The sequence below is a fragment of the Diadema antillarum genome, unplaced genomic scaffold, assembly GCF_040938485.1.
Source record: "Diadema antillarum isolate AM-2024a unplaced genomic scaffold, OU_Dant_1.0 scf00000075, whole genome shotgun sequence".
In the NCBI taxonomy this organism is placed as follows: domain Eukaryota; kingdom Metazoa; phylum Echinodermata; class Echinoidea; order Diadematoida; family Diadematidae; genus Diadema; species Diadema antillarum.
In genome coordinates, this window is record NW_027270964.1 from 4884052 (window position 1) to 4896064 (window position 12013).

A 12013-nucleotide genomic window follows, 5' to 3' on the forward strand; every position below is an offset into this window, starting at 1 on the left:
ACGATACTGGTTGGGGCAAGAAAGAACGGAACATGTGGAACGTATAATTTTCAGTCTGCGGATCACAAATAAACCTTCTGATCCAGGATATTTTAAGAGATTTAGCATGCATGAAAATATCAATCATTTTAGTACCACCATGACAATATAGCTGGCACATTTGATTTCTATTTATTTTATCAGGTTTATTTTCCCATATAAACGAATAAAAACAACGATTTATATCTGTCAATGTTTTAAAATTTGGTTCAGGAAGTGATAACAACAAATAATTTAATTTTGACATCAATAATGATTTAACTACAGTAATTCTTCCTAAAACAGTAAGTGATCGTTTAGACCAGGAGGTCATTGTGTTTGTAATATCTTTCATTTTTTCACAATAATTTTGTTCAACCATTTCATATAATTTAACTGAAAATTCTATTCCCAGGTACCTAAAGTACCTACCCTGAAAAATCCAGTCAAAATTACAATCTTCCAATAATTTAATTCTACAATTCCGATTCTTTCCTATCCATATTATTTTAGTCTTTCTGGGGTTAATTCTTAAATTCGATATGTTAGCAAAAGTATCAAAAATCTCAAGAGCATCTTTTAGATCTTGATCTGATCCGTTAAGTGTTAAAAGTGTATCATCTGCGTATTGTAATACTTTAAAATTTTTTTCATTAATTTGCAACCCAACCACAGAATTTGTGTGCCTAATCATAATTCCAAGAATTTCACTGACCAACAGAAAAAGGTAGGGTGACAAGGGATCTCCTTGTCGACAGCCCTGTTCTATTTTGAATCTATCTGTAAAATAACCGTTCACTAAAACACTGGAAGTAGCATTGTTGTAAAACAACTGAACCCATTTTTTCATAGATTGGCCAAAGTTAAAAAAATCTAAAACTTTAAAAAGAAACTTATGAGACACAGAATCAAAAGCCTTTTCGAAGTCAATTAAAAGTAACAAACCTGGTATATCATGTAACTCTGTATATAAAAGTATATCATACAGTAAACGAATATTTTCACCAATGTATCGACCTTCCAAAAATCCGGTTTGATTTCCATGTATCAAATATGATAAAAATGTCTTAAATCTGTTTGCTATACAACCAGATGCCAGTTTATATATTACATTCAATAAAGAAATTGGACGCCAATTCTTTAGAAACTGTCGGGGTTGATTTACTTTTGGAATTAATGTGATTACTCCCATTTTTTGTGCTCCCGACATTTGTCCTGAAAAATAAGCATAATTTAAGGAATTTAACAAAAAAGATTTTATTTCCTTCCAAAAAACACGATAAAACTCCACGGTAAAACCGTCTAATCCGGGAGATTTATTACATTTCATATTTTTTAACACAGAGTATACCTCTTCTTCATTTAAGGGACCTTCTAATGATAACGACATTTGTTGTGATAGTTTTGGTATGTCAGAAGATGACAATAATAAGTCTAAATCTACATCTGTGGTTTCTTTTTCTTCATACAAACTGGAATAAAACTTAAACACTTCTTTCTGTATATCGCACTGATTCATAATAATATCATTTTCACAAAAAAGCTGACGAATTTGTCTATTAACATTATTCTGTTTTTCCAAGGTTAAGAAATACTTTGAGGGCTTCTCTCCTAATTCCATCCACTTAATCCTGCTTCTCATTGCGATTCTTTCATTTTCTTTTGAGCGTAATATTTCAAATTCTTCTTTCTGTTTATTTATTTCATCTAATATTTCGCTTTTATCATTACACAGTAATAATTTTTCTTCTAAATTTTCTATATTTTTCTCCAATTCCTTTTCTCTATCAATATTTTGCTTTTTAATATAAGAAGCGTAAGAAATAGTTTCCCCACGTATTATCATCATTAAAGTTTCAAAAAATAACTGATCATTAACAGTCAGCTGACATTCACCAATTACGTTGTCACTGTGATCAAACTGGACATTTCCCTTTGCATAAAATATAATTGTATCTTTTATAATTTGTTTAATTTTCTGAACATATATTTCATCTTTCAATAAAATATTATTAAATTTCCAAAACCCTGGTCCCCGTTTAAACTCATTAAGATTTAAACTAAGAAAAACTTTAGCATGGTCAGTACGGTAACCTGAAGAAATATCAGTGTTACAAACTAAAGAGAGCAATTCGGAGGATATCAAAAAAAAGTCTAATCTACTTTGTTTAAAGGGATTTTGTTGCCGCCACGTATAACATCTTTCATCCGGATTACATATTCTCCATGGATCACATAAACTTAAATCATTTTTCATTGTGTCTAATTGTTTTTTGGCCCTAGGGTTATTTACATGTACATAATTATATGTATCGAGGGTTGTATCCTGAACTAAGTTCCAATCACCACAAAGGATAGTATGTGGGTTTTCGAATTCTAATATAATCTTTTGAAGGTCAACAAAAAAATCAGGTTTATCAGTATTCGGACCATATAAAGATATAAATGTCAGATTATATTCATATAATTTCAAATCTAATATCACAAAGTTTCCTGTTTTATCTATCATAACTCTATTAACTTTTACTGGGATTGTGTCTTTAAATAATATGGCGACACCTCTTGAGTTTGAGGTATTACATGAAAGAAAACATTCACCTTTCCATTCCTTACGGATTTCTGCCTCAGTGCTCGGTATAAAATGAGTGTCTTGAATACAACAAACATCATACTTTTTTGACTTCAGATAAGACAAAACATCTTGCCTTTTTTGGCTATTCGCTAGGCCACGACAATTCATCGAAATAAATTTTACATTATCCTGCATTAGGTAAATATACCTTCAGAAAACGTGCAAAAGGACAACCTGTGAAAGTAGTTTTCAAATGAATTACACACAATAGACTACAAAAGACAAATAGCAAAACACACACGGGAGAGGGCGTGCTAACCAAAACTCGGTTGCTTACCCGAAGAGTCTCAAGCGACCCCTCAACAACAATTAAAGATAAAATAAACCCAAAACCCCAAAAGAAGCTCCATGGGAACACCTACCCCCAGAGTACTTAGAAAAAATGTTTGCAAACCGAGATGCCACGAAATGGTGGCACCTCTGCGTGAAACAATTAAAATTAGCATGTACACACTGCTTTCAAATACTAGTACACCCCTGTAGCCCGCGTATGCCTCGTACCAACGTATTCGTGTCTGTCATGTATCTCGGGTCGAGGGAACCCTGAAAATACTTCAAACAAAACTACCATATAATGTCATAAACATGTATATATTATGCATACATGTATGTATAGACATATAATGTATAATAACACATCCATATCCATACACACACATGCACATACATGTATGATATACACTTTTGCAACCCAGTCATGAATAAACCAACCTGTGTGAGCATTCACAGGTGTTGAAAACCAACCTATCCCTTTCCGCCATGCAAAAACATAGCCCCATATTCAAAAGGAAAACATGTGGAATATCTGCCTATTCATTTGCACGTTCATGCATGTCAAAAAACATCACCCTTGGTAAACACGAACAATTCTCTGTTCAATGTCACTGCATATCAGCAAAGCAAACTGAAACTAACTCTTAAAGGGATTATACAGTTCTGGTTGAGACCCAATTTCAGGTTTCCAACATTTTTTGGTGAGATAATGAGAAACCTCCTATGAAATATGAAAAAGCATGTAATTCCATGAGAAATTCAACGTCTATCCGAAGAAAACCGGCCCCGAAACGCCCGAGACATCCAAAACAGAGCGATTCCAATAAAGTGTGGGACCCACATTTTATTACGATTGCTGTGTTTCACTCTGCTTTTGGATGCCCCAGCCATTCCAAACCCGATCCCCACCGAACAAACCCCGAATTCCTCCTAAAATGGTACGCTCTGTACTATGTCCCAAGAGTCTTCCTGGTATCTCACAAAAAGCCAAAAGCCCAATTTTCAACTCCACCAACACTGTACTATCCCTTTAACATAATATTAGAATCACTATTAACTTTAGCATCCATATTGTCTTGATTACACTGACCCCAAGTGATATCCACCCATAAAAGAAATACCAACCTCTGCGTGACACAATTGCAATTAGCATGTATCATCCCTTCACAGTACACTTGTATAACCGGTGTCATGCACAAACCGAGACGCAGGGGAATGACGGCACCTCTGCGTGACACAATTACAATTACAAATGTAGAATGTACATGTACACAGTTTTCAAATACACCTCTGCATCCAGCAGATATATGTTTTTTACCTACATACTCATGCCTGTTTACATGCATATCAGGCCATGTGAATCCTGAAAATACTTCAAACAAACTACAATAATGTCACATACATGTACATTATGCGTGCGTGTGTTTTATAAACATAGAAACACATCCTTGTCTATACCCACACATGCACACACATGTAGATACGTATAATAGACTAACCTGTGTGAACTTTCACAAGAGGCATTAGTGCTGAAAACCCAACTGTCCTTTGAAACCGTTCAAAAACACCGCCCCATATTCAAAAACAAAAGGAAACTTACGGAATATCTGGCTATTCATTTGCACTTTCATGCATGACAGAAACATCACCCCTGGTAAACACGAACAATTCTCCGTTCAGTACCACTCCATATCAGCAGAGCAGATTAAAACAAACTTTTAACATATTAAAATCACTATTAACTTATGCATCCATTATTGGCTTGATCACATTGACCGCAAATAATACCGCCGCCATTTTTATGAAATATTTTCCCGTGCATAACATAATTACAATTAGCATGTGTCATCCCTTCACAGTACACTAAGTCTTGTACAGCAGGTGTCATGCACAAAACGAGACGCAAAGGGAATGGTGGCACCTCTGTGTGACACAATTACAATTAGAATGTACACAGTTTTCAATTACACCTCTGCAGCCCGCAGACCGATGCTTTTTACCAAAATGCTAATGTCTGTTTTGCATATGAGGCCAAATGAACCCTGAGAAATTCCTCAAACAAACTAGAATAATGTCATGTACAAAAATTTATAATGCATGCATGTATTCTATAAACATAGAAACACATCCTTTTCAGTACCCACACATGCACATACATACGTATATTTGGAATTCAATCATGAATAAACCTATACCTGTGTGAACTTTCACAGGTGTTCAAAAGCAAACCGTCCTTTCAAACCATGCAAAAACACCGCCCCATATTCAAAACAGGAAACTTAAACGGAATATCTGGCTATTCATTTGCACGTTCATGCATACTGTATCAGAAACATCACCCCTGGTAAACACGAACAATTCTCCGTTCAATACCACTCCATATCAGCAGAACAAATTGAAACAAACTCTTAACATGTTAAAATCACTATTAACTTCAGCATCCATTATTGTCTTGATCACACTGACCACAAATAATACCGCCGCCATTTAGATGAATATTTTCCTGTGCATAACACAATTACAATTAGCATGTGTCATCCCTTCACAGTACACTTGTACAGCAGGTGTCATGCACAAAACGAGACAAGGGAATGGTGGCACCTCTGCATGACACATTTACAATTAGAATGTACACAGTTTTCAATTACACCTCTGCAGCCCGAAGACCTATGTTTTTTACCAAAATGCTAGTGTCTGTTTTGCATATCATGCCAAATGAACCCTGAAAAATACCCCAAACAAACTACTATAATGTCATAGACATGTACATATTATGCATGCATGTATTCTATAAACATGGAAACACATCCTTTTCAGTACCCACACATGCACATACAATGTACATACGTACACGTGTACATGTATGCAACCCAATCATGAATAAACCAACCTGTATGAACTTTCACAAGTGTTAAAAACCAAACTGTCCCTGCCAACCCTGCAAAAACACAGCCCCATAATTAAGAGAGAGAAAAAAAAAAGAAAAGAAACTTACAGAATATCTGGCTGTTCATTTGCATGTTCTTGCTTGACAGAAACATCACCCCTGGTAAACACGAACGATTCTCCGTTCAATACCACTCCATTTCAGCAGAGCAAGTTGAAACAAACTCATAACATATTTAAATAATACCGTCGCCACTTAGATGAAATTTCTACCTGCAAATGACATAATTACAATTAGCATGTGTCATCCCTTCACAGTATACTATGTCTTGTACAGCAGGTGTCATGCATAAAAGGAGACGCAAGGGAATGGTGGCACCTCTGCGTGACATTGAACGTTGTTTTCTCTGCAGCTCGCAGACCAGTGCTTTTTACCAACATAAATGTACTCATGTCTGATATGAATATCAGGCCAAGTGAACCCTGAAAATGCTTCAAACAAACCACCATAATGTCTTAGACATGTACATATTATGCATGCATGTGTATAATAAACATTAAACGCACATCAATATCCCTGCACACACATGCACATACATACATGACACATGTATTTGCAAATCAAGAATAAGGTGTGAAAACCAACCCGTCCCTTCCAACCATGCAAGAGCAAAGCTTCATGTTCAAAAAGACAACACATTCCCACATGACAGAAAGCACCACCCCTAGTAAACAGGTGTTCAAAAGCAAACCGTCCTTTCAAACCATGCAAAAACACCGCCCCATATTCAAAACAGGAAACTTAAACGGAATATCTGGCTATTCATTTGCACGTTCATGCATACTGTATCAGAAACATCACCCCTGGTAAACACGAACAATTCTCTGTTCAATATCACTCCATATCAGCAAAAAAAAAAAAAAAAAAAAAAAAAAAAAAAAAAAATATATATATATATATATATATATATATATATATTGAAACAAGCTCAAAACGTAACATTATTAGATCAGTATTAACTGTTTACATCCATATTATTTTGATAGTGATATCCGTCTCCATTTACAAAAAGTATCTGCGGAGCGGCGTCTTCTCTGAGCAGCACCTGTCAAACTACATACATGTACATCGTACTATATGTATGCATATATATGCAACTACAAATGTACTGTACAACATCAATATTTCGTTTTATTTTTTCTAAGAATCTGGCACATGGGCTGTTGTTCATAGCTGTTTGAATTCATTATTATTCTTATTCTTGCCAAAAATGTCGAAAAAAAAAAAAAAAACATCATTCGCTCACTGGTCGCCAAGCTGCAGTGGAGCCCTTCTCCTTACATTCGAGCTGTAGTTTGACTCCAACTAGCTTAATTCGTGTTGATTTGTTTTCTTTTTTCCGCAGTTGATAGGCCGTCTGTTCCAGCATGAAACGCCGTCTCTTAAGTTGCGCGGGAAGATCAGTGACAATGCGGAAGGTCGGACGGGGGGTGCGCGGGTCCCTGGGATTGGTTGCTCGCACCTGGGCTTGTTGAAAAGCTCCGAGTATTGCGTCCCGGTCAATCATGGATCCGAATCGGACAATTATTGGGTCGGGTCCGCGCTGCCCTTCCTCTCCCCCCGGGGGAGGTCGACGTGGAAGACGGTGGGCGTTCACCAGAAACATGTTGTTGGCCTCTTCCGATGAAAATTTCAGCTCCTTTATCACATTCCTCACAGCTTCAATAGTTGTTACTCCAGACTTTTTTTCTACCCCATATATCAGTAGGTTCATTTTTCTGTCGTGGATCTCAAGAGCAAGGATCTTTTCTCTCAGTTCAGTTTCAACTTTCACATTCTCCTTTTTCATTTCAGGCAAAGATTCGTTCTCTATTTTGGTTAATCTAGCGGAAGAATCGGCAGCTGCCACCTGTAAATCCGTTAATGATGCACGCATATCAGATAATTCACTTCTCATTGCAACTATATTGGTATTGAGAGAGTCAAGTTTATCAATGATTTTGTTAGTTGTTTCGTGGAAGACAGCTCGACTTACCCAGTCAACTGGGGATGACGCCATATTTGAATTCGCTGAGTCGTCCACAGAATGTACAGGGCTATCGTCCATGGAATGTATAGGCCTGTCGTTCGTGGAGTGTATGGGCCTGGCGTCCGTTTGTTGTACAGGTGAAGATGAGACGTCTGCAGCTTGTGTGCGTGGGTTTGTCCGAGTTGCCACGGTGGGTCGAGCTGGGGTTTTTCCTTTTTCCCGTTTTTGCCGGAGCGAATATGGTTCTCTCGATGGCACTTTTTCTCCTTTTCTCGTAGTCATAGTAGGTTACAAAACTACGGGATGTAACTAGTTCATTTGTATGTTATTTCGATGAATTTGGGGTAGACTTCCCGGAGCTTCACAAAAATACCTCCTCAAACCTCCATAGCGAGCGCCCTCTCTCTCCAGGGGCGGATCCAGGAATTCTGTAAAGGGGGGGGGGGGGGGGGGGCGTGACTAATATTTCTACTGCCACTTCCGGGTTTCATTTCATTGTGTTTCTTTTTATTTCTTTTGTTTTTTACGAAAATCAAAGGGGGGGGCGTGCGCCGGTTGCGCCCCCCTCTCGATCCGCCACTGCGAAGTTATGATATAATGACTAGAAACTTGTCTAGATAAGACAAATGCCAGAAACTCCATTATTTTGTGAGGAACTGTATCAATAGTGTATAGAAAGGCGTAAGTCTTAGAGTATTGATATTAATATTCGTGTGTTACCGTTCCTTTGACGACTGTGGCTTCTTTACGTCTGGTTTTATTTGTTGATATTTGCTGGTGTTTGTTCACTTGTCAGTGTTTGCTTGGTGTTTTTGATATTTGGGTTGTTATAAAGCAGTCAGTATTCAGGTATTCGTGACATGTTATATGTTTCACTAATGTTAAGTTTCTATGAAATAATTCCAATGATGGCTTATTTTGGTCATTCAATATAACATAATATAACTTTGTATAATTTTGAGCACACAATTTGCACGTATTTCCTAGGATGTGGCTCAGTTGCATGTAAGCATTAAGATAAAAGAATGGTCAGTGAAATGACATGGAATGATGTCTGTTTATATTCTGAAAAATCTGTTTCTTAATGAATGTTTCTCTCTTGACTACTCCCAGCAGGATTGATTGGGACAAAATGGGCGATTACAAATTATTGGATTCCAGTATCGGTGTACATCATTTTCCTGCCAAAGTCGACGAATATACAAAATTTAGTATCGAAGTCCAGACGAGAAATGCACTGGGGCACATGTCAGATTCTCTAATGTTCAACGTTGTGTTTAACAGTAAGTTTAAGCAGTTTGTTTATACTTTTAACATTCTCTTCACATTTGCAGACGAAGAAATCTTTCTTTTTTTTGCGTGCGTCTGCTTACCTTTCCATGATATTGACAGATATTTACTAAGTCTGTTTTTGTTTTTTTTTGAACAGCTTGTTTTGCAACGAAACCCATAAAAGAATGACCCAGCTGTTCTACATCACCTCCCTATCCCCTTACTTGCATTGAGTGCTGTTAACCCGTTGAGGACGAGTCCCGAGTATACTCGGAAAGTTGTCTGTGGGAAATGCGTGTTGTACTATTGTTCTACAAGCTTCTTTAGGATACAGAATCATATCCACATGATCCTCTTGTTTATTGCAAACTGTCTCCACTATGAGGACCCAGTAAAAGTTTTTTTTTTTTACAACAACGAAAAAAACATATCCCTTGTATTAGTGCGTTCTTTTGCATTGGCTAATGATAACTGTACTTAGAAATCACTGTTGTGATTCATTCTTATAATAATCGAAATACTGTGGGTGCTCATATAAGTAACAATTCTGTCTAAATGATGTATTTGTTGCATTGTCTCACTTCCTTTTCAAAGCCAAACCATTCCCTCCAGACTTTAAACTCGACGCCATCCGAGCATCTGATACAGAGCAAAAGCTTCAAATTACTTGGACCAATTCTCTTTTAGCTGATGTCATCAATACCATAGGTATTAAATGGGAGGTGCGCGGAAATTATATAAACACCGAATACAAGGTATGCATTCGCTCATGAAATCCAGTGTACAACAGCATTTGTAAATGTTTTGCCCTCTTGCATACTCAAGCATATTGTTTCTTGAAGCTAACACCTGCATGTCTGAAATACTGAGAGTAATAAATCTTTTTGCAGTGAAGTAATTCCTGAACGCTAAAGACAGTGTTGAAATACGACGTAGCATCATCTGGCAGCTATCTGAGTGTTCTAAATTGAGCCGTGAAAGTAAAGAAGTGTGTCCAAGATTCAAAGTGAAAACACAGTTCTGGTTTTAAGGGTTTGAGAACCCATCTTGCACCATTTCATATTTGTCTGCAATATATCGAAAGAGTTTACCAAGAAACTTACGTGGTGACCCACGATTTGCCAGGACGATGAGTAGTTTCGGAGTATTTTGAGATCAAAAATAAAAGTCGGTATTATTACAGAAGGATCCAGGTTAACTCGATCTCAAGGACAACTCGGCCCTATTTCAGACAATACACGCAGGTCGTGATCGCCATAGTATACCTAGCCACATCTTTATTTTTTTAGGGACGCCACAGAGGTTATTTGGTCCTTTGATGCGCGATTTGTACCAACTCGGCCCATAACTGCGACCACCCAGAACGAGAAGCTCTCCCATAACATACTGTACAATCCAGAGGGACAACTCGACCCCGCCATCAAAGTGAGGCCGAATTGTCCCCGAGTCCGAGTTAGCCTGCAGCACCCCGATCGGGTCAGTTCTGAGATGCGAACATTTTTTGTTAATATTTTTCATTTTTGAACGAATTCCAAAAAAATTCATTTTTTTAAATGAAAATTACACATTCCATAGCAATATATCCCTTGGTTTCTGAAAGCAGTTAGTCAATTGAAGTGCTCTTTCATTTTGTTAGAAAAGTGAATTTTTGTGGAATTCCCTTTATATTTTCTTTATAATTTTGACCATACATGACGTCATGACCTCTAGTAGTCTCCTCATCCAGCGGTTCCAGCACCAAAACTTTAAAAATTCATGACATTTGCAACGATTGTCCGATTTTCCTCAAACTTTCACTGATGTGCTCCACTAATGTTGCTCCTTTCACTCAGTCCACATTTCTCACTATGTTTTGGTTTCCTTTAGATTCCTTCTGAGAGTGGAATCTTTCCCCTTACCTACAAATGTATAAAGGTCGACAAAATATGACATTATCCGTCTAAGGAATGAAAACATCGTATTTTTAAGAAACCGGGAACTGCAGTAAGACAGTCATAGCTATGGATATTCGTATGAACAACTTGTATCCTCCTTCTGGCACTGTCTGGCAAAACTGCTGTGTTGAGAGTCGTAATTAACTCTGACGAGTTCGGTAACTTCTGCATCAAGTTTTATCTATGAATTGCGTGTACCTCACGATTGCTTATCACTGTTACTCAAATGAAATTGTCATTCTCCATGAACACCTTAGTCTCTCTGTTACCAACGAGTTACGAATAAAACCTTTGACCCATTACACATCACTATTATGTCACATCCGTCACAATGAGGCAAGATTGTTCTTTTCAATGAAGTCGTAAACATCTCAGCCAGACAGTTAGTTCTCAAAGCGCTGGGTAATAGAACCCAGAAGAAGTCGTGATTCATTAAGGCTTTGTTCACAGTTTGTGTTCATACTTTGATGTACTCACATGACTGATTTTTATAATGTGATGCTCTATGCACACGATCTAAATCAATTATTTAACTTTTAAAACTCCTCTGGAACATGGTGAACTTGCAGTTCTTTATATATTTTGTATAAATAGTAGAACCTTAGAGTGATATACAGTATAGATTATTCGGAGACATTGACATAATCGCTCAGCAAGAAACTTAGCAATTATCGTCTAGAAAGAAACCTTCTCTGTCAGACAAAATTCATTTCTTGTATCCATCGCCCCCACAATCTCAACACATTGTACAGTGCAAGATCTTTCCGTATAAGATCCCACTTCATTCATTCATCGCAAAGAGCAGGGTGTTTAACCCGGTGAAGCGGTCCCACCTCACCTCCAACTGGACCCCATGGAAGACTAGCTTAACATAGCTGACTATGGGCTATCCAGCCATCTCCTCAGATGGAAATAAACAAACAAACAAACAAACAAACGAACAGAGAACAAATTACCACGCATCTCAA

The 12013-nt window shown here is 37.4% G+C and overlaps 1 protein-coding gene across 1 annotated transcript in view; it reads left to right on the forward strand.

The window, feature by feature from the left end:
• Nucleotides 1-10988, forward strand: part of LOC139717496 (uncharacterized) — a 33664-nt gene extending 22676 nt beyond the window's left edge. The window contains exons 6-7 of the mRNA XM_071629002.1: nt 8956-9122; nt 10978-10988. Coding sequence (XP_071485103.1) covers nt 8956-9122; nt 10978-10988 — 178 coding nt within the window. The remainder of the gene's footprint in view (nt 1-8955; nt 9123-10977) is intronic.
• The last annotated feature ends 1025 nt before the right edge of the window (nt 10989-12013 follow it).